We start from the raw sequence: 23,845 nt of genomic DNA, 5'->3' as shown, positions 1-23,845 counted from the left end.
ACCCTAATGATAATAAAGGCAGGGGAGCCGGTTCCAGGGCTCTGTTCCCAGCATCACATCAAGTATGACAACCATCTATAACTTTAGTCCAGGGGAATCCCACACCCTCTTTGACCTCCGTAGGTGCCTACATATATAGGTTTCATTCCTGTCTCTCCATGTAAGGGCTTCTGCCAGGATCTCTTTTCTTTCCAGAGATGTATACTTTTCCATCTTCACGTTTTTATAGGTTCCTGTTACACCCAAGGCCACTCTAGTCTGTGACACCAGAACACAAAACTGTTCACTGATCCAAGGAAACCTTCAACTCATCTAACTTAATCCTTGGTGAGACATAAGGTACATAATAGCAACAGGTTACTGAGCACAGCAGTCCTCCCTTGTCCTCATTAAGGGTCCTAGTGAGGGTTTCTATGGCTGTGATAAATACCATGACTAACTACAACTACACTTCCACACCTTAGTCCATCACTGAAGGGAGTCAGGACAGGAACTCAAACAAGACAGAAACCTGGAGCTGATGTAGAGGCCATGGAGGGGTGCTGCTTACTGGCTTGCTTGCTCTGGTTTATTCAGCGTGCTTTCTTATAAAACCCAGAACCACTAGCCCAGGGATAGCCTCACTCACAAAGGACTGGCCTCCCTCATCAAACGCTAATCAAGAAAATTCCTTATAGCCTGTTCTTATTGAGGAATTTTCTTAGTCGCAGTTCCCTCCTCTCTGGAAACTCGTGTCAAGTTGACAAAGAACTAGGCAGCATAGTATGTTCCGCTCTGCCTCCTCTCCTGACTCCCTTTATGAACCTCCTGCCCTGGGTAATTACTAAGTGGCCTTGGCACCTGCTGAAAGGCCACTTTAATAAAGTGAAGTCAGTCTTCTCTTCCAGCCGCTTAACACCCTGAGCAGCCTTCCATAGCCCTTGGAGCTATGTAACCATTTCTGGACTCTTTAGGGTGTCTTACCTTCTGCACACCTGCTGCCCCTTGCTTCCACTTGAAGCCAAACCGGTCCTCAAAGGGCTTCTCACACATCATCCTGGTTCTTCTCCTCCATCCTAAGAGACTTGTCCTTCCAAACGACTCCCACTTTCATCTTGAGCACAGGCCCCAGACAAGGGCAGCCTAGATCAACGCAGAGCAAACCTTTTCAAAGATCTTGTAATTTATTATTTATGTCCTTGCTCATCCCTCCAGCACACTGAGAACACACCACCGAGATGAAAGGTAACATCTCTTTTTATTTCCTTTTTCTGTCTTTGCATCAAACGGCTGACATAAAGCCTGTCAGAGAGCAGAGAAGCTAGGAACACTGTGAACTTCAGAACGTGTTCCTGGAGCTGAACATCACATGGTGCCCTCTCTCCCCTGACCTTTGCACGGTGGTAACCAGCCCAACTTACCCTAACTAACCAACTCTGATAGTCAGTTTTCACTGTCAGCTCGATGGGATTTGAAGCCTCTGGTGGTGTCTGTGAGGGTTTTCCAGAGAATTTTAGTGAAGAGAGAGGATCTCCCGTAAGTGAGTGGTTTCATCTGACTGAATAAAAGTAGTTGAAGGAGAAGGGAAATGGCTGAGCTCTGGCTTTCCCCTCCTGGGTAGCACCTCGACACCATAGACCAAGCTGATCTCGCTGCTGCCACAGCTTCCTTGCCAGCCATGATCCTGTTTCTCTACCCTCCGTGGCCAAATACCTCTTTTAAGTCATCCTTTATTGGTGTTTGATTATAAGGACTAGAAAAATGAAGAATCCCTGACCATGTGACTGTAGAAAAATCAGCTTTTCCCATTGTCAGCCTGGAATTCTGCTGAATAGTGAATCAGATCACTGCGCCTTCAGCTTCTCCCCTGTGGGGTCTGGTCACTCTGACCTGCTGTTGGCAAGAATCTACTGCATCCAATATGTAGGTTCCTTCTGCTTCCCCTGTTTCCCCTTAGAGTCCTTTCTGTTGATGTCTCCTCTCTGTTCCCTAACCATCAACCCTGACAAGTATTCAAATTGAGCTCATCTCTGCCCATCTGGAAAAGATATCACCACAGACTGTGGTCCCTGTTCCTACTCTTCCCAAATAAATCCTAGTTAACCCTCAGCTCCCTTCACCATTAGCACTGACAGTGTTTTTGTTCAGCAAGGGGCTACTCAGTAGTGTCCACACTTGCCCACCCCCTCCTCCCTCCGGGATATCCCTCAAGGAATGTTGGCAGAGGGGCCATTGCCATGGAAGCCCCTTGAGCTGTATAACTAAGCACACCTGTGTTACATGCTCAGCTGCGGGACTGACACTGGGCTAAGTTCTTCACATGAGTTGAGCATGAGAGTCTTACTGTCGGGTGGACGGTTGTTGGAAGTTTTGAGATCAGGAATATTGCACAATTTGGTTTTCCAGCGAGTAAACATGCTTCTGTGGGAATGCTATGTTCACATGTAGACAAATGGACAGGTGTCCAATGCCCAGAAACTCCTAGCCATGGTGTCTTCTAAGTGGGTTATGTGACTGCTCTCCTGAGCTTGAGATGCTGGAGACTGGGCCTCTGCCTCTGCGGCTGGTGTACTTGGGCAACATGCAGCCTGGGAGAGGGAGCGGGAAGCTTTCAACTTGTGATATAGTCACTAGCTCTAGGAAAATCATTCTAAGTTTAGTGTTTTAGGATGTGTAATGATTTCACTCTGCAGATATCTCCCACTGAATAAACAGTGATAATTGTGTTTGAATTATTCAGCAAAGGAACACAGAGTGAATAATACGTGTGCAATGCAGATATGAAATTCAAGTAGAACACAGGCTATATCAGAAACACAGAGCTCACAGGCAAACTTGCTTATGTTTCCTGTGTGTCCTGGGCTCGGAGGACCCTACACAGATTCTTCTGTTATTTCCTCAGCTTGGCGTGAGAGAGCCAAAGCTGTTCTGTACTGTCAAGCGTCTGCTGCTAGAGCATGCTCTGTGCCCGTTGGATTGTGCATTTCTCACTTGGAGAGTGCTGGTTTCCGTCTAATCAGAAGACCACAACCGTCTGGATTTATTTGAAATGTTTACCTTGAAATAATTTATTTGATGTGGTTATTGAACTATATCACTTGGTTTTAAAGGATAAGCATGATTTTCGCCCCCTGCCAGTTACCTAATCTCACAGACACCTTAATCTTAAAATCAATGTAAAACAGAATAAAAATCACACGCCCCAAATCTGGGGTCTACCCTGAAGATCTGACTCTATCCCATGAGAAGGCAGAACCTGAACCCCTTGCCTTTCTATGCCCAAAATAATCTTATGGACTTAGATTTGGAAGCTAACAAATATTTGAATGTCACTTGAGGGTAAGACAGGTCAGTCAACATGATGGTCATCTTTAAGGCATAAAGGACCTTGGCACAAAGTGTGTGTGTGTGTGTGTGTGTGTGTGTGTGTGTGTGCCTGTGCATGCGTGCATATGACTTGTAGATATGGAACATAAACCCTGATCTGAATAATTCTCTCTTCCTCAAACCATCTCCTCCTTTAACGTCGGTTTCATACCCATGTGGTCTCAGAACTCCGAGAAGCTCCTGAAATTGGAACAAACAGCCATGAAGACCTGATCAGAAAGTGACTAACGTTGATGAGCCTGGCCTTTGTCCCATCCCGCAGGTCCAGCTCACGCCTCCGGCCCCCAGTGATGACCTGGCCACACTCAGTGAGCTGAATGACAGCAGCCTGCTCTATGAAATCCAGAAGCGCTTCGGGAATGACCAGATACACGTGAGTGCCACGGGGCCACCATGCACCGCTGTGTCCCCACTGTGGACCGCAAATGTCACCACAAGTGACGGCTCCCTGGAAGCTTCCGGCTGTGGGAATGGCTGAGGTTGAACTTCAGTGGAGTTCAGACTCTTCTTGGGAATGTTCTTAGTCATATCCAGCAAAATTCCAAATTCAGAGAGCAGTGTAAGCTAGTCCTCTGCACATAGACAGTGGCTCTCAATGCTGCGTTGGGTCTCGGGAACCTGGGACAAATGGCTACTTGAGGTGCCCATTGACAAACCAAAGCAGATGCTGGCCAGCTCTCCCAGCATCCCTCAGTACCCCTGACTCCCTGGCAGCTCACCCGACCTGCTGATCCTCTCACCTCCAGGAGCTGTGTTTCAGTTCCCTTCTCCTAGCCTGATCCCAACACAATCCAGCCATTTGGGGTACTCTGGTGTCTTGGCCTCTTAGCCTTAGCTCTCCTCTTGGTTAGTGGCTCCTGTCCTACTTTTCCTCCCTCTCCTCCTCTTATGACCTGGTTTAGCCTCCCGGACACATTCAGCCTGGACTCTTCCTTTCTCCCTTATATCCATAATAAAGTCTTGTCCGTACTTTAAGAATAGTCACATCCTCCTCCTCCGATTTCATTTTCACATTCTTTGTGCCTTTTCCGTTGTCCTGACTGAGTGGGAGATCTCTTCAGAACTGGCAAGATCTGTAGATCAGCTGCTTGTAAATCTCAGTCTGCCTCAGACACCAAAGGCTCTGTGGGCTGTGCTATAAGTACTGCTCCCAATCTATAGGCCGTACCTCTCTGGGCAATAAATCCTGGGTGTGAGATTTCCACGAAGATGCAAAAAAAATAATCATTTAGATGGAGAATGATTTAAAACAGGTTCTGACCATTCCCTGTATGTTAGCTTTCTAATGCCAGCAACCAAGGAGACAGCCTGTCGTCTCGAAATTCATCTCCCCCCAGCCTCCCTCTGTCCCCTCCCACATTCTGGCTGATTTTATTCCTTCGTCCTCCCATACAGAGCGCAGGACTATTCAGCCCAAGTGCCCGTGGAGATTTCTGATTATGCCCGAATCTGTCACATTCCCTGATAACACCCGTTTAGTCCTAATCTACTGAGAATCTGATTAAGTCATTTTCATGTAAATGTGAGGACTGAGATTTCCCAGCAAGTAATGAGTTGTCAGGTCCTGATTAACCCACGAAGCTGCAGCCCAGCATCTCAAGGTTTCAGTCAACTGCCTGCCACCACAAATGTACTTAAAATTAAGCAGTGCATCACGATTGTTAGAACCTTGCCATCGGCAGGAGTGGTAAAGCCTGACTGCCTGGGTTTCTATTATCTATATCGGTGGTGCTTTAGTGACATATTCCTGGTTTTTTCTTTCCTCTTGTTTCTTCTCTTTGTCTTTCATTCTTTTGTTTTTATTTTTTCTCTAGCCTGTTTTATTTTTTGTACTACCCAGGACTGTAAATCCAGAGTCCAGTGCATGCCGCTAGTTCTATACCACACGTCTACACCCCTAGCCCTTTCTTTTTAGTTGATCTAGAGAATTGTCTAGGCTGCCGTGAAACTCACAGCTTAAGATGATCTTGACTTTGCAATCCTCCTGCCTCAGCCTTCTGCAGCTTTTTGACCACCAAGCCCCTGGAAAGACTGAATTGGTCTTTGTTCCTTAATTCCTCTGTACTCCTCGGAGTTTCTCTGTCTCTTAAGCATCGCATTCACTATTGGGCCAACCTCAGTCCCTGCTTCCACAGCTCTACTCTGTGCACTTGAAGTCAACACCCTCCCTGCCCTGGCAGCCCCCACTCTGTGCTGCTGGGGTCATCCTCCCTGCCCTGGCGTCCCCCAACTTGGAAGGTCCTTCTCTCCTCACCATCTGAGCTCACAGTGAACTAGAACATTCTTTGCAGACAGCCAGGATAGCCAGCAAGCTCCTTTCAGGAGTCCATCCTGTTGCTTCCCATGCCGGGTGGGGGGAAGAACACGGCTGATTCTCTGAGGTTGGTATCCTGGCCGAGAAACCAACCAGTTTCAGGTACAGACGAACCATGAGTGGGCTTCACTGCCTGTCACTCAGCAGGCAATAGCTGCCTTCCTTCCTGCACTGGGACCTTTCCAGGTTCTCTTCCCTGTGCTCCGGCAGTTTCCTTCTACTTCCTGCAGAACGGAACTTTCCGGAACCCCACTGGAATATGCTTTCATCTTCCTGTCTCCCCTTAATCTCCAAACTGCATCACCGTGGGCTCTCCCTTGTAAGAACATGCATCATGGGGCAAGGGGCAGGGTCCTCCTTGTGCTGTGCTTGGCATGTCCAGACTCTGGACTTGATGGGGACAGAGCCAGGCAATTGTATTCATACAACACCTGGCCAGCGCTGATGAAGTTGAAGGCCAGGCTCTTCCTCTCCTCTTCCCCACCCACCAACCATCACCCACACACTCCCTGAAGAGGGCAGTCTTCACCCCGTACAGATTCTCTATCTTGATCATCAGAAATAACATTCGTGCTAGTCGTGAGTTTGCCTTTGAGGTGGCTGAAGTCACATCCCAAAGAGTGGCATGTAATCTCAACGTAATGCCAGACCATTAATGCCTTTGGGTGTCTTCTGTGGACCGTCGGGCCTGTCAGGTTCTTAGTACAGGTCTGCAGAGAGATTGGAACGTTGGAGACCCATATCCGGATTTATTTCATTGGACCTTTGAGACAGAGAATGAAGTTGCTTAGGCTGTCCTTGAACTCCTGATTCTCCATCCCCTACCTTTCACAGGCTGGAATTCGTGGATGCCTTTGTACAGAGTTTGGTGCTTTAATTCAAGCCTGTTGGATTGAATGAGATTTGGAGTCTTGTTTTCAATCCCAAATCTCAGGACATTACTGTTCTATAAAAGTGTCAGCCCTTGGGTCAAAAGGAACTAAAAACAAGCACATACCTTCCCCAGATAGAAAGAACTGCTTAGGAGATGTTTCCACATTCTAATAATACCTGTGTTTGGTCTTTGCCCTCTCCTCAATGCTACCATCCCCCACCCCTCCCCTACCCTTCCCCCACTCCTCTCCCACCCCTCCCCCCAGCAACCCACCTGACCCATGGGACCCCTGCAGCTATGTTCTTCTGGCTGCTCAGGCTGTGTCCTGATGAGGGGAGCTGGTGTTTGACATCTCCCCAATTCTCTTTTCTGGGGATGGGGGGGATGACCCCCGTTTCTCCACTGAGCTCTATCCTTTATCTCTTTTCACTCTGCTGAGGCAGGGACTGGCTAAGTTCCCCCAGGCCAGCCTCGAACATGGACTCTTCCCACCTCAGCTTACCAAGGTGGATGGTGGGCTCTGGCAAGGTCACTGGTGTGAACGCCTGGCTAGGCTCACACTCTGCTTCTGCTTGTCTCGGGGAACCCCATGACCCTCTTTGCAAGATGTAGTCAGGTACAACCTGCACCACTGCCACCAGCTGCCAGTCCCACTCCAACTGCAGCATGGTCACCTTGAACTATGATGGCCACACCAGTGAGTACACACCACCCTTCTGCTCCCCTAACATCTGCACGCCAACAGCCTCACTTATAAGGAACTTCCCAGGATGCTTTTTCTGTTTCGAGGTCACTCTCTGTGTTCTATTTTGTGGGGTTTCCACCGCAGACCCATCACCCATTCGGGCACTGTCAGTTCTCCTTGTCCAGACTCTGGTGTCTTTCTCTCCTACAGTTACACACAAATGCATACACATATGTGAACACATACGCTCACCATGGATGGACAGTAGCAAGTAAGGTTCTTAGAGACGGCGTGTATAAGAATGCCACTTGGGTCAAATACACCTTTTTAACACAAGAGAGAGAGGCTAATGCGGATTTATCCCTGACAAACAGCTGAGTCTGAGACGAGCTATTAATATTTCAGACGCTGCAGCTGACCTAATCATTTGACAGAATTCCTATTTCCTTTCCTGCCTCTCATTTGTTCTGTGACCTGTTCTGCCCACAGCAGCTGTGCTCTGCTCAGGTCCTCTGTGTGTACCATTCCCCGGATGTGAAGCTGGTTGGGGAATTCCCATGCGTCTTCCCCCTGAGTGTGAAACACTCCCTGGGATATTAGGTTATTGGGGAATTTCCACGCGTCTTGCCATAGCGGGAAGGAGATGGCTTGCAGGTGATGAGGCGTGAGCTTGCCAGGAAAGTGCATGGTCAAGAACATTGTCTGGCATAAAGGTAGCCAACAGTACCCGAGAGAACAGATCACACATCACAGACTCTCATGGGCAGCAGAAAAGACACTCACCAGTATTCCCTACATAGAAGCTCAGGGGACAAGAAACAGCCTGAAAAGTTAATGCGGAAACCCCTGTCACATCCGGCTAGCCCAGGGAATTCTAATAGTAGTGCTAGACAAACCAGAGCAAGGAAATCCTGACAGCCCCAGGCTCCCTAATGACCCATCTCTCCACCCGGTGCCTCTGTAACCTCTGATCAGGTGAAGCAGGTCAGGTGACAGTGCTCCCTTAAGGAGCACTTCAGTGAGGGGAGGTCAAGCAGTGAGCATGTGCAGCACTCTGTGCCAGCCTCTCTAAAGGCTCTCCTGTGACAGGCTGCCTGCGATGTGCTTTAGGATACCTGCTCACTACTTGAAAGGTGCTTCTGGAAGACCGCATGTCCAGACTGTTGAAAGAACAACTCATTAGAACAATAAGCCTCGGGGATTCTGTTTCCACAGCTGAGAAAACCCTGGTCAGAGCTCCCTCTTGATTTATACAGTGTCCCCTTTGATGACTTTACTGCAATGTTGAATCATGTTTTTATAATTATAATTCTGTTTGCTTCAGCATCCATATTCCGGGAGAATCTCACATCCTATTAATAATCACCCCCATATAAATGTTTTCCCTCATTGTGGATTGTATATTTGGGGTGCCCACTGTGGCGTTGAATAATTAATTGATGGTGGATCTGCATAGTGGAGTGCTTGCTCATGTCAATAAAATTATCCTCAAAGACACCATAAACATTTATTCTTCATTTTCTAGTGTGAGCACCTAAGCTCTCTCAGCCATTCCTGTGTGCAGTGAGATGTTCTGTCCAATCTCTCCCACCCTCACCCTACGTCACTCACTTCCTCTAGATTTAAACCACTATTCTGTGTTTAGCTCAGAGGATACACGGCTACTATTTCTAGCAGCTGATTTCTGAAAGAATCGTTGGTCAGATTGGTAATTAGTTGAATTTTTCATCTGCTTATTCCAATAGGCAAGACTCTTCCCTTGTCAGTGTGAGCCCAGGTCTCCTCCTTGAAGCTGTTTGTTTTAGAGACTTAATGGTAGATTGATTTATCATGGAAGCATAGAATTGCCCTCTCTTCCTGATGCCTTTGTCAATTCCTCATAATGAAAAGCTCCGTTTGGCCCCCGGCATTGTTGCCCACGCTGCATCTCCACGGATTGATACACACTCAGCTTTTCGGCTGCTGTTGTTTACAGATGTATCTTGCTTTTACTTCTTTTAGCGGTAGTATTTGGAACGCTGGTGTCTGTTGTAATTACAGACATATGTGGACTTAAATGTACATTTAAGTCTCTATTCTATTGTCCCCAAGCCTTTATGTCTCATCATTTCAACTTTGTTAATTAAGATGTCTTATTTTGAGCTTTATAAACCCATTCTATCCTCTTTCCCCTATAATGACATGAAACTCACCATCCCATTTTCTTCTTGCTATGGATTTGTTTGTCTTGCCTCTATATTGTTCACCCAGACTAATGGTCACAAAACCCCTCCGAAGTAAATTCTTAGAATCACTTCACTGCTTGTGTTCCATGGAACCAAACCTGGTAGCTTCATGTAGTTTGCATATGAATTTTACATTTCTTAAGAACGCTCGAGTCGGCTTGAAAGTATTACGATATGACTTTCCTTGATTCACCGTGTTTCCCACAATGGTTTCTAAGTTTCATATTTTTAGATGATTCTATTTACGTGGTTCACGAGCTATTTGTATCTTTTTGACAGACCTTCATCGGAGACATCTTTTTGCTCGTTAACCCTTTCAAAGAACTCCCAATTTACTCCACTGTGGTGAGTATCACACTCCAAATATCATGTTGAGGTGACATCCATGGGACATACACGTTTGTATTTGGTGACATAAAAAACTCAAAGAACAACAATTCAAGCGAAATTTCTCAGGATCGTTCTCACTTGAATTTGCATGATGGTCATATGACTGTGTTCTGAGGCAACTTTGGGGTTCAAACTTATTTTACCAAAGTTTTCTTTCACATTTAAATATATAACTCTATACATTAAATAATACAATATATTTCCATGCATCCTTGACTGACTTGTTATCATTTGGGTTAGAATTCGTGGATGGATATTGAATGGTATTTAGTCCACAAATGGGTATTGACTAGTGTTTAGTTCATGGTTGGAAATTGGTGTTTAATTCATAGATAGAAATTGATTGGTATTTAGTTCACAGATGGGTATTGACAGATGTTTAGATCATGGATGGATATTGATTGGGGTTTAGTTCATAGAAGGATATTAACAGGCATTTAGTTCATAGATGAATATTGACTGGTGTTTGGATCATGGATGTGTATCCACTGGTGTTTAGTTCCTGGATGGATATTGATGGATGTTTAATTCATAGATAGAAATTGACTGGTGTCGAGCTCACAGATGGATATTGACTGGTGTTAGTTCATGGATGGATATTGATGGGTGCTAAGGAAGCCTTGGCACTCTGTCTGGCTTTGTTGCTGAGTCATACTTCTACAGTGTCTCTTCTAGCTGTTTTCTTGCAGCATACGCCCTATGCCTGGTAAGTGTGTACTGAAAATCGACTCATTTTAAACATCAGTGCCACCTTTGAAACCATCACAGAGATTTTTGGAGCCAGTATGAATGGTACCATAGAGATACTGTCGTGCCAGGGAAATGTTAGTGATTTCCCCTCAAAAAACAGACAGGAGCTGATTGGATGGAACTCACAGCAGGGTCTTTATTCTATTCCAGCTAGCTTCTACCCCACCCGCCCCACCTTACCCCACCCCACCCCTGCCCCGAATGCACCACCTTCATGCTGGATGGTTTTGGTGGTGGGGGAGCCCCAAATATCTATCGGGGCAAGGCTTTATAGTAAGCAGCACGCAGGAGGGGATGGGGTAAGCATGTAGGCATCTAATTGGAAGGTTACTTCGGCCTTTAAAGTAACTGGCTGGTGCTGGGAGTCGAATCATAAACTTGATTTCTGCTCCTCTCTGCTCCTCTCTGCATTGGTGGTCCTTAGGCAGGGAGTGGGCTTGTAACCTGAGGGTGTAGGTTTGTTGGTGGAATAACTTGAAGGCTCTGGTCATGTTAGGGATTATGATAGAGACTGGATCTAAGCTCGGGTTTTGTTGTGGGGCAAGTTAGAGACTCATGTTAGGTACCAGCTGGCTAGTTTACCTGAGTTCAAACTTAGGTCAGGTTCTCTAAAATGGAGCCTGAACTTAAAAGACTTGGCCTCTCAAAACAGCGAGTTCAGGAGCTGTGTTCTTTTGTGCTACCCTGTGAGGTGTTTGGCATTTCTTTGTGACTTGGAAGCGATCCTATTGCCTGATTCTTTTCACTAGGCTCCTATTACTTCAAAGAAAACAAAATTTCCCATAAACCAGAGCACCACTAGCAGAGAGTACCAGTGGCAACCATAGGTGATCAGGTCACTGAAATTTATTCTATTTCTGTATCTCTGATAAGTCTGTAAATAAATTCCTATGATGCTCACAAGGACGGTTTTAGGATGTTGATACCAAATATTGGAGAATTTGTTATGTGATGTGAGATGCCACAGGTTATGCTTATTTCATAGATAACCAGACTGCAAACGTGTGTGGTGCTGTTCTTGAAGCCTTTGGGATAGTTTAAGGCTTGTGGACTAAGAGTTGAGGATAAAATCTAAACCTCCATGTTGTCCCTAGGCCTTGTGGAACTGGGCTGAGGGCAGGAGGATTATCCAGGTTCTCTCTATGCCTCCCGGCTGACCCCTGCCCTGGCTTCCTGTAGACCCAGCACATGTTTCAGTTTCAAGAATTCCTCTTCGTATGAGAGACAGAAATAGATGAAACTTCCTTCTTCGGTCTGCTGTCCCCAGGTGTCCCAAATGTACCTGAGCCCCACAGGCCAGCGCAGCCCCTCACTGCCACCCCACCTCTTCTCCTGTGCAGAGAGAGCCTTCCACAGGCTGTTCCAGGAGCGAAGGCCACAGAACATCATCCTCAGGTGAGCCAGACTGTCACCTTTCGAAGACTCTAACACTTGGGCATGTTCTCCTTCCCCACTCAATATGCTTGCAGTCTGTCTTTCCAATAAACATGTTTGTCCTGTTAGAGGGGACAAGAAGTTTCTTTGAGAAGTCGCCCAGGGTAGCAGAGTCCACGGGAACCGACAGCCTGCTACACACTTCATCCTTGTAGTGGGAATTCGGGGCCACCTCTATGTAAACCCTGGGGTTCTGCACAGCCTTAAAAGCATCTCCAGCAGGAGGACCTAATTGAGGGCTGCCTGAGAGACCAAGGGTTGCTGGTGCAGACAATGCCAGCCAATCGGGAACTGCTGTTTGGAAGAGATGCTTTCTTGGGACCAATGGGGAATGGGTGAAGGGTATTAGAGGAGCTTACAGCAGCGTTCAGATGAGCTTGCTGAGGTGTCTCCCAGAGTCTGTGTCTCTGACCCTACACCACCTCACCTCCAACCCCCAAAGGCAGGTAGGGTCAGCAATGAGTAGTCTGTGGCACAGGCAGCACAGCCTGAAGATTTAAACCAGCAACACAGGGTTTCTGTTTTCAAGTATAAGAAACAAACACGGGGAAAGAAAAGCTCGCTACACTGTTGGGCCTAAGCCGCTGCTCCCCGTGTGCTGCCCGAATCTCCAAGTGACAGCTTTACTTAATCGCAAGGCAAACTTTCCTCAGCCTGCCTCTCCTCTTCACCTCTGCTCCGTTCCACTCCAGGTGTCTCCACGGCTGGTTTCTCTCGAAAGCGTAAGGGAAACTTTCAAACTACAGAAAGACTGTTCATTTGTGAGGGGAAGGGCAGCAAGGGGACTGGGTTAGGATCACACTTAGACAGAGGATACTGAAGGATTAAAATCAGACTTGGGCCGCTGTCTCTGGAGAAGTCCTCAGCCTTTCCAGTGTAGGCAGAACTGTTGGCTTTGTTCACGTTTCTCTCTCACAGCGTGTCCTTGCCCACATATATACTAAAACACTTTCTTAATAAACACTGCTTCAGGAATTCATCTAGATGGGAGACAGAGAGATGGCTCTGCAGGCTTTGCTGAGGGGGAGCTCACAGTGCCCTGTAACAGACCTGTAGGTAGACCTGGCTAGATTTGCTTCACCCCAAATTCTACATTCATTTGCTCATGGTAACTTTCTCCCCAAAACGCCTCATTGATGTCCCACTAGGGCAGATTTTAAGTGTGGTAATGCTATATTTCTGGAAGGGGAACCCTGCTCCTTCATTTAAGTCGTACCCGTCTCCCGAGTCCTCGTAAGCAAGGCGAACCAGTACCGAAACTGACTTGAACACAATTAGGAGTGACTTAGTCACTCTGGCCCTTCTTGTAAAGCCAGGCACTATGACATGGTCGCCATGTAGAAGTCATCGATAAGGGAGAAGGCTTCGGCCATTTTACCCTGACCTTCCAGCCCCGAGAAGCTCAGCTGAAGTTGCGAGCACTCACTGACTGTTTCTCGGGTGCCACAAAGGTAATGTAGACAAAGAGTGGGCAGTCTATAGTCATCAGAGGCTGAATGCACCCTCAGGGCTCAGGAAACCCTGAAGAAAGGGAGGCAGAAAGAACTTCAGAGTTAGAGGGAATGGAGAACTCACAGAGAATGGGGCCGTCTCGTGTGAGCTCACGAAGACCGAGGGAGCATGCACAGGGCCTGCGTGGTCTGCCCAGGTCCGCTGTGTATATATTGCAGCTTCCGGTTTAATGTTTTTAGGGGACTCTTGATTGTGCAAATGAGTGGATCTCTGATTCTTGTGCCTTCTCCTGGTCTCTCTTCCTTCTGTCGCTTTGTCCTGTCCAATTCCCGTGCGTTAGTTTTTTTTTTTTTAAATCTTTTCTCATTTTGTTTTATTATTACCCCTCAGAAGCCTTTTCTTCTTCTAATGGGAGACAGGAGAGGGGTGGATCTGGATGGCACCGGAGGTGGGGAGGAACTGAAAGGGACAAAAAGAAGGGAAACTGTAATCAGGACATAGTATGTGAGGGGAAAAAAGTGATTTCAATAAAAAGGGGTAAAAAATGAGTATCTCCAGATTAGATGTTCCACAGATTAGCATCAGGTAAGACATTGTTTCTAATTTGCTTTACAATCTTTGTTTTAATGTCACATCTTAAAGTTGGTGACTTGTTTCTGTCCCAGTAGCTTCGACGAATCAGGGTGATTGAGCTAAGAAGGGACCATTCATCAAGTTGAGAGTTCAATTATTTCAACATTTTTCTAGCGGGTGCACTTTAATTAATTAATTAGAACATGGCTCTCCCTTCAGCCACAGGAAGACAGGTGCCAGGCAGCCCTCTGGAGTTCTGACATCTAACACCCACTGGCAAGACAAGACACCTGCCGACTCTGTGTTTAGGACAAACCCATCTATTTGACAGTAGAGCTGTCCTGTCAATTTCCTGACGGTGTCATGACCCCCACCATCCCTGGGTCTGAGAATCATCTCTGGCTCTTTTTCTCCCTCTTCTAAGCCAGTGAAATTTGTGTTTTCAGTGGAGAAAGAGGGTCAGGGAAGACCCAGGCCAGCAAGCAAATCATGAAGCATCTGACCAGCAGGGCCAGCACCAGCTCTACCATGTTTGACTCCAGATTCAAGCATGTAAGTGGCTTCTGGGCTGGTGAATATGGGAGTGGGAGGATTGCACCAGCAGAGATGTCGCTTGTGAATACAGGGATGCGTCCCCATGACCAAACTATGATCAAAGACTGTGGGTAAAAAGAAAGGACCTCTGATTGTTTGCACAGAATGCCACAGGCTGATGCTTCTGCAGGGGATTGCATGAAAAGCATGGCTGAAGCAATCTCGAGAGCAAACGTTAAAGCTGCAATGGTTTTAAAGGAAGTGGCCACAGTAAACATGGGTGATTTCAATCTACAGCTATGTGCTAGGCTTGCACCCTCTTCAGCAACACACCAGCACACTCCACAACTCGATCGTAGCAGTCGGAGTCAGCTTGGGAGACTGGCAAGCCCCTATTCAAATATGCTAACACACCAGTGGCTGATACTCCCAAATGAAAGCATGAATAAATCAACATGGTTATAAGATAAATGCCAGTTAACTAATGGAAATAACAGAATCTATTGACTTAATTGAAATGACGAGGAACAATGGCCTCCCCTCTAAATCACCGACTAAGATAATCATCTATTAAGATGATCATTGGCGAGAGAGACGGGCTCTGTGATTTCTAAAATGCACTCTGATCACTTTATGTAAATTGGCGTTGCTATTTAGTCTAAGTGACTACTTTCCGATTCCTGTTGAGTTAGTTGGGTGTAACTCCCCCAAGTCTGCCGGTGCTGGGGAATCAAGCCCCTGGCTTCATGCAGATTTCAAGTGAAATGCCCTGTGTGTGTTTTCTTTATTCCTCATCACATGTTTAAATTCCATACTAACCTTGGGGTTCCCTACATTAGATATCCACACAAACGTCTTTGTCTAAGGTCACGGAGTCCAATGTAGGTCCAGCAAAGCATCCCGGGGAATAAACAGGGATCTATGCAGGCGTCAGATGAGTTCATGGACTGATTGTAAATCTGTGTAGCATTACAGGGCACCTGTAAAATTCAGTAGGCTTGAGAGGTGGGGGCTACTAAATTCTGCATGGAATAAAGATTTGGCTAGGGAAATGGAGTCAGTAGGTAGAGCATCCTTGGTACACACAGCTATTTAGCAATGAGGTTGGGGTTGAGAGCCAGCTACACTGAGAGGACGCTCTCAGGTAAGGACAGATGAGCTGTCTCGAGAGGCTGATTGTGAACTCTCAGCGGGGGACCTCTCCCTGGCAGACAGGCAGAGAGCTGCACCTGGGCTTGGGACAGGACAAACAAACCTCCCACTAGGGGAAGGCTGGTGGCTCCTAAACAGACTGTTGTGTGAGAGAATCAGCGTAGGTCCTGTTAGCAAAGATTACACACGTGAAAGGAAGCTAGAGAGATCAAGGCGAGAGCGAACGGGGTGGAGATGGGAGGGCATCTCCAGTGACTGTCACGCAGAAGGTGATGAAGGACCCTCCTGCAACTGACACATGGACAGCCTTGTCAAACCCACGTGCAGCCGGCCCCATAAGGTTAAGGGGCTGTGAGTCTGAGAGGTCCATGGCCTCTTCTTGGGACGAGGTGCTCACAGGAACCATGAGGAGTAAAGACAAAGACACAGCGAGGTCTGAAAGATGCCAAGGAGGGCGGGTGCTGAGTGAGGTCCGGTCTTGCATGGTGGCATCCCCATCCTGTGAGAGACTTGCATGGCTGCCCCATCCCAAGAGAGGCCTCCCATTGTGTTTGCTGTGATTCACGCGCTCAGCAGCAAGTGGAGTCCGGTCCTCAGAGGTGCTGCTCTCTTCCCCTAAGTCTTCCAGCAGCTAAGCCCCCAGCGCTGCTTTGTCTCTGACCTCCATATCTGAATCTTGATGATCAGAAGCGGGAATTTTCCATGCCATCGGATTTACTGAAGCAGAAAAACCACGTTTTTGAAAGAAATTGCCTAGGACTTCTTGTCCATTACGTTCCAAATGAGTTTCAGGCTCTCTCTATTCTGTCCCAATGATTTAAATACGACTTTACTGAGGTCCCTTTGCAGAGGGGAGTGACAGGCTAAGTTTGATTAATGAGTGTGTGGATATTCATTCAGGAGCCCCCTGGACCTTTATTTCTAGGAAACACAACGTACCTAGCTACTTTCACAGCACACAGTCACTTTAACTATTAAAACTCATAGCACACAGTATAGGGAGGGAAGTATCTATTCGATAAAATTTTAATCAGTAAACATTAAGGGTGCAAGTAGATGTTTTTTTCTATATATTTTTTATTTAAATTTTTGTGGCTATGTGCTCTTCCTTCTCATATTGTTTCAGAGTCAAGGGAGACAGATAGTGGAATAGACCAGCTTCGGGTTTTCTCAGTATTTCTCCTAATACAGTTCTTTAGCGCCACCTACTGGCTGACTAGCTGATCAAGAAGGAAATAGCAGGCGGGTTACAAGCTTGGCATTGCCATCTGGAAGAACGCGGCAGTGCGTGCATTGAAAAGGTCTGAAGAATTCACAATTCTCAATTGGTTTTAGCTTTCTATTAGTGTCACACGTCTTTATTGCTAATCCAGGACGAATTGGGTGACGTCAGTCCAAAGCTAGGATTAAATGTGTGTGTGAGTCTGCAGCCAGATTGCCTGGGTTCAAATCCCAGCTAGGACATTTGGAGTCGATGATCCTGACAGTCGGTGATTCTGTCTCCTTGATGGGAAAGTGGAGACTCCGATGGTGAAGGTTGGAAACCGGCACACGTACACACATATTCACGGGGGCACCGCATGTTAGAATGCGGGTAGGCGCCTAGTTAGCACAGTGGATATGTGTCTACAGTCAGCCACTAATGGAAAGAGAATCACAACTGGTCACGCATGTGTCTGCTCTGTGGCAGGCACAAAGCCGAGTGCTTTACACACATGACACAGCAAAAACACCAGAAAGTCATCCTGTGTTAGAGTACAGCAGAACGGAGCTGGGAGTTGAAGGAATTTGCTCCATCCTTTAGAGGGTGTCCTTTGCTGACCTGAGATGGGGAGACAGCTACGTAAAGCACGTGCACATAATCACGTAATTACTGCCCCACCCTTCCTGTCTGGGCACGCATCACTCATTATCCATGATATTCTTTTCTCGTAGGATAATAAACCATGACTTTATTGTCCAATACAAAACAGAAATGCCTCAAATCTAGAATGTTTTTTTAATTCATCCTATTTTATGGCTTTTAAAAATAATTATTTTGCAGTGTGTTCAGGCAGTGAGGGGGAATTACGTTGTTAATTTTTTACATATGCGTGGCTACCTATTCGATTAATTTTTTAAAAACATGAGATCATATTAATCGCAAATGAACTGGCAGTCGTGTCTTGCCTGCTGTCGATTTGCTTTGAGTTGTATTAATTTTCAGGCCCAAATCATAGGGTTTTGTAAAGATGTAATGTGTCTTCAGAAACCTAAGTTTCGGGACCAGATGGTTAAACACATTTCCTTATTATGTTAGCAATTTTTTTGATTTGTGATTGGGATCATAGTGTCGCTTTATAACAGTCAATCGTGCAGGATGCCTCTCAGATTAATAAATGCCTAAATAAAACAAATGCCAAAAGGACTTAAGAAATGGGCTCAATACACTTGCTTAGAATGAATAACGATTATCTCAAAAATAATGTCGTGAATTAAAGGGTGGAGGATGAGGACCCATTGAATCAAAAGAGTGAACTTGGCCACCTGGTGGCTGACTCGAAGCCGGATTTAACGTATTTGTAGAGTCTTCAAGAAGATGGGACTTTCCAGATTTCAATACATTTGGAGACTCATTGAGTTACGATCCTTACTAGGGTCACAGTCAGTTGACAGATGAGAAGTGGATTTTAATTCGTGTGCGATATTTGAAGAAACTTATTTAGAAAATATGTAGCGAGGGGTCATGATGGTGACTTTAACTAGCTGTTTAGTTCCATTTCTGCAAGAGAGGGTGAGCTGCAGTGGACCACAGTGCAGCGAGGAATGAGGTTAGCAGACCTGCATGTTGAAGCACATGTAAGCGTGCCTGGGGATTAGGAAGGACTTGGGTTTCTGTCATGTCTAATTCTTCCTTTTAAAAACATCAAGGAGCTGGGGCTGGGGCTCGATCAGTAAGGGTGTAGAAAGGGCCCGAGTTCAGACTCCATCACCCATGTGAAAAACAGGAAAGTCATCTATGAGCTTAAAACTCCTGTACTGTGGGGGCAGAGACAGGAGAATTATGAAGCCTCTCGGCTGTCAGGTTAGCTACAGATTCAGGGGAAGATCCTGTTTTAAGGGAAGAACGTGGAGAATGACAGATTAGGACAACCAATGTCATCCCCACACATGTGTACATATATCAGTTCCTCCCCCCCCACAGAGTGTGTGTGTGTGTGTGTGTGTGTGTGTGTGTGTGTGTGTGTGTAAAACACTGACCTCCATTTGCATGCAGGCAGATAAAGTATGTGACACCATATTAACAGTGGCTACAATCTTGTGTGGAAAGGGCAACCTTAAAACTTCAGCATGCTGACAGGAGCCTGATATAGCTGTCAACTGAGATGCTCTGCCAGAGCTTGACAAATACAGAGGCAGATGCTCACGGCCAACCATTGGACTGAGAATGGAGTCCCCAATGAAGGAGTTAGAGAAAGAACTGAAGGAGCTGAAGGGGTTTGCAACCCTATAAGAAGAACAATACCAACCAACCAGACCCGCCCCCCCAGAGCTCCCAGAGACTAAACCACCAACCAAAGAGTACACATGGAGAGACCCATGGCTCCAGAAGCATATGTAGCAGAGGATGGCATTGCCAGGCATCAGTGGGAGGGGAAGCCCTTGGTTGGTCCTGTGAAGGCTCAATGCCCCAGTGCCAGGGTGGGAAAGCAGGAGGGAGTGGGCGGGTGGGTGGGGGAGCACCTTCATAGAGGCAAGGAGAGGGGGATGGGATAGAGGGGTTCCAGAGGGGAAACTGAGAAAGGAGATAGCATTTGAAATGTAAAGAAAGAAAAGAAAGGAAAACCTCCAGCATTCAGGGGAAGCACAGAGCCTTCCAACAAAGCAGAATGTTCCCAGCATCCATGCTATCATTTTTATTTATTCTAAGAGATGCCCAATCAAATTCTCCCTTGTTCTGCAGGCCATATGCATCTTGGAGGCCTTCGGACATGCCAAGACCACACTCAACAACGTATCCAGTTGCCTCATACAGTACTGGGAACTGCAGTTCTGTCAGAGGAGAAAACACGTAACTGGAGGTGAGTTTGCACTTGGCCAGCAGAGGGCTCCTGCTCCCAGAGTGAAAGAAGCTTACATTGACTATCTAGACAGTCCTGAGTCAGCACTCAGCAGAGGGAAGGCCATCACCGGAAGAGAGTTCACTTGCCGCGGCTTATGGAATTATAAATCTCTTATTCTTATCCTAGAAATGTCTTATAATAACAATGACCAGCTATGCTTAGAGGAGCCTGGGCTGCCCTCTGCATCCCGAGGCATCGGGTTTCAAGTTCAGACTCTACTGGGAATCAGACTTATGCTCTGGTGCAAGGTGAGGCTTCCCAGGAGGAACTCTGTATAAATCACACCACACAGAAGAAGGGCTGACAAAACAGACAGACAAACAGAACCTGACAGGACTAGCCCTTCCCCCACAAAGATGCAGACACTCAACAAATCACAGCCACGAGCTGTGTCTTCACGTAGCCCTCAGTGGAATCTGTATAAATCAAATCTGAATCTTTTTTAAATGATTGAATTACAAACAATCTAAATGTTAAAATAATCACCAAACTAAACTGAAACAGAAGCCGCTTCTTACTGGCTTCAAACGTTAGCTGTGTATCTTTTTTTTCTGGAAACTCATTTACGATTTAATATTTTACTGACCAGTCCTGGGCATAATGTAAGATTCCTAGGTGAGAAATCGCCACAGACCGAACAGCAAAGGTTGTAGGTCTGTCATTTGCACATGGATGTGCAGACCCAGGTGAGGACTGTGGTCAGATTGAACCTGCTTGTTCCACTGTATGGAAGGACATCTCTGAGGAACCTCATACTCCCTGATATTTGAGAGCATGGCTCCTCCTGAGGTTAATGTGGCCCCGCCCCCACCCCATGCCACTGCTGAACCTGGGCATCACACACCTAGTCCACACACTGCCAAGGAGGGACCCTGCATCTGGGGCTCCGTTAGGGTGACTCTCTCTCCGTATCCTCTTCACCCCAGGAACTTACTGACTGCCCCTAAAGGATGCCCGACATGGCTCTTCCTGTATTTCCTTCCGTTCTCCTGAAGAGAGTTCATGAGTCCTCACGTCTGGAATGTTAGCATAGAAAGTTGTCATAGACGTGTGAGAGACGCTGAGGAGTGTGGGTTTGAGTCCTCAGAAACCAAGGAAAGCCAGGGGCGGCAGCATTTGTCCTCTGCAAACCCAGTGCTCCTATAGTGAGACGGGAGGTGGAGACCCGAGTTCTCCTGCCTCCGTAAGCTCATGGGTCAGCCAGTTTCGTGTATGCGGCAACAAGCTATGAAGAGGCCATGTCTCCAACAAGGTGGGTGGTGAGGACTGACAGGAAGACTGCCCTCTTACTTCCACGTGTACAACGTGGCATAAACCGACAAGGTCTGGAGCCCCTTCTGATGATCAATCACACTCTATTGTCAAGTAATTCCCATGATCCTGCCCAGTTACATCTTAAGTACTTAAGGGACTCGTGTGACTAGGATGTGGCATCTTTGTGTATATTCTACTTCTGGAAAAGAATTTGGCCCAAGTGCAGTGGGATCTGGGCTCTGTGTGTAAATTGGTTGACTCTCTGGGCTCTGGGTGTGATTTGGTTTTCTCTGAGCTCTGGGTGTGACTTAGTTAACTGTCTGAGCTCTATGGATTGCTAGGTTGACTCTCTGGGTTCTGTGTGTGGCTTATTAACTCTCTGGGTTCTGTGTGTGGTTTATTAACTCTCTGGGCTCTGTGTATGACTTGGTTGCCTCCTCCCTTGGGAAAACCACTTTGCAGACACTGTGGAAGGCATTCTCCACACCCCTTCACTTCCACATTGCTTTCTCATTCTATTCTAATCAAAGCGCCTCAGACTTCATTGTCTGCATCTGTAGTTTGTGAAAGACCCCTGCTGTGTTCTTAAAAAAAAAATCAGTCAACTGCTTCAGTGATCGCTTTTCTGGGATTTTACAACTAAGGCTCATAAACCTGATTGGGAAGAACACAGAAAGGCAGTGCTGTTCTCAGAGGCTCGTGAGGACTTGTCCCTGATCCTGCAAAGCCAGAGTGTGCTGAGGGGCTCGACCGCAAGCTCACCTTTGCTCCCTGTAAAAGGAAACTGGTAATTGTATCCTCTGAGAAGATTCACCATGAAACTCAAGTTCGAGTGTATCCTCTTAGAAGAGACTCAAGCGAAGGCTGTGTGACAGACTTAACCACATCCCCATATGGGCCGGGCTTGTGATGTGCAGTGTAAAGATATGGCCCATGCGAATCAGTTCATCACAGGAACATCCATCATAGAGGCTCCAGGGTGCTGCAGGCTTTCCTGCCATGTCGGTACTGTGCTCAGATGCGTTGAGGGAGTGGAGAACAGAGTCTTAAGAACAGTTTTATGGGGTCAAACCACTAAGGCAAGATGACTACAAAGATGCTTTCTTGTGCTAAGAAGACTCTTAAGTCTGAAGATAAGACCTCTGTCCACTGCTGGTCTGACATTCTGAGGTCCAGTGAAGGACATGGCAGCTTTGTTTCCCTGTTCGTGTGAGCATAGACAAATGAAGTGGACATGAAGCCTGGGAATGTCCCCAAATGTCTGAGATCTGCTGTTAACAAACTGTTGTGTGTGACTTTCCTAGAGGGACCCAACACACACACACACTCACACACACACACACACCATTCACATGCACACTCAACATACACACAGGTACACACACATACACACATATGGCACACACACATACATCACACACACACTCACACTATACACAACACACACACACACACACACACACACACACACACACACACACCCCTACTCACCCCAGAAAGAGAATCCACAGCAGACTTAAGTAACAATTTTACCGAAGTCCAGCCTGGGGAATAAGTGAGGTTTTTCCTGGAGTCACTAACAGGACTATGGGTAAATGACTACTTAGGAGGAGCAGGAAGCTTAAAAGAAGCTAGGTCTTCCTGACAGTTGATTCACTCATCCTAACACGAGTGATGACTCCTAAGCTGCAACCCGAGAACCTCCTCTCCGTGGCCCTGGCATCGTAAGTTTCAGCATTCCCAGACAAGAGGCATTTGCTTACGTCCTGGGTCCCGTGGCCCACCGTCCCTTCTGGAACGAAGTTTTCCATTTTGAAGAAACTGCCATACAACACAAATGTATGTGCAGGCAGCCTGAGGCCTCCAGGCATGGCCTCACTTACCTTCTGAAGTCTCAGTGTCTGTGGTACCTACAGACCTGTGTTCTTGCCATCTCCCAGGCAGAGCCTTACCGGCCTAGCCCCACTTCTGAGCTCATCTCACACTTCTGTGTTTGGAATATACACTAGCACAGCCTCCACTGACACATGCCTTTGCTGTTTCTTATTAAAAGTGTACTGCATACACCACATTGGCACCCTCACTCCTCCAGTCTGGCCTCAGGGAAACATGAGTGCTCTGTACAAATGCTGTTTCTAAGTAAAGGCTGGCGCACAGGTCCTGAGGTGAGGGCTTTGAAGCATCTTCTGTGGACATAATCCAGCCTACCATAGGGCATGAACATTGTTTCAATTGAAGAACAACATTGGATGTTCAGGAAGCTGTGCTACAATGTTCTGCTTCTGAACCAAGGCTCTCTCTAGTGGAAGGGATGGAACTGGGAGATGGCTGGTGAAGTTTCTGCCTTGAAAAGATGACGACTTGAGTCTGGGTCCCCAGAGATCAGGCAAAAGCAAGTGTGGTTGCACATGCTCATAACCCTAGCGTTGGGTGAGCAGAGACAAGTAGACCAGCAGAACTCATTGCCCAGTCAGTCCAACTGAATCAGTGAGAAACATTGTTACAAACACGAAGATGGAAAGTCACAGAGAAGGATGACTAATGACAACTGCTGGCTTTCACATGCATGTGGGAGAGTGCACCAAGACACAAACACACACACACATGTACACACACACACACACACACACACACGTACACATACACATACCTCACACACACACACAGGTACACATACACATACCTCACACACACACACACACACCCCATTCACATACACTACACACACATAGGTATACA

At 46.8% G+C, this 23,845-nt stretch overlaps 1 protein-coding gene across 1 annotated transcript in view; it reads left to right on the top strand.

Annotated features, from left to right (window-relative positions):
* Nucleotides 1-23,845, top strand: part of Myo16 (myosin XVI) — a 382,886-nt gene that overhangs the window by 124,625 nt on the left and 234,416 nt on the right. Inside the window, 5 exon segments of the mRNA XM_032918632.1 lie at nucleotides 3,629-3,739; nucleotides 9,744-9,809; nucleotides 11,872-11,999; nucleotides 14,510-14,615; nucleotides 19,693-19,810. Of these exon segments, the coding sequence (XP_032774523.1) occupies nucleotides 3,629-3,739; nucleotides 9,744-9,809; nucleotides 11,872-11,999; nucleotides 14,510-14,615; nucleotides 19,693-19,810 (529 nt within the window).

This window comes from Rattus rattus, chromosome 13 (genome assembly GCF_011064425.1).
Source record: "Rattus rattus isolate New Zealand chromosome 13, Rrattus_CSIRO_v1, whole genome shotgun sequence".
Taxonomy (NCBI): domain Eukaryota; kingdom Metazoa; phylum Chordata; class Mammalia; order Rodentia; family Muridae; genus Rattus; species Rattus rattus.
This window is presented reverse-complemented; position numbering and strand designations above follow the sequence as displayed.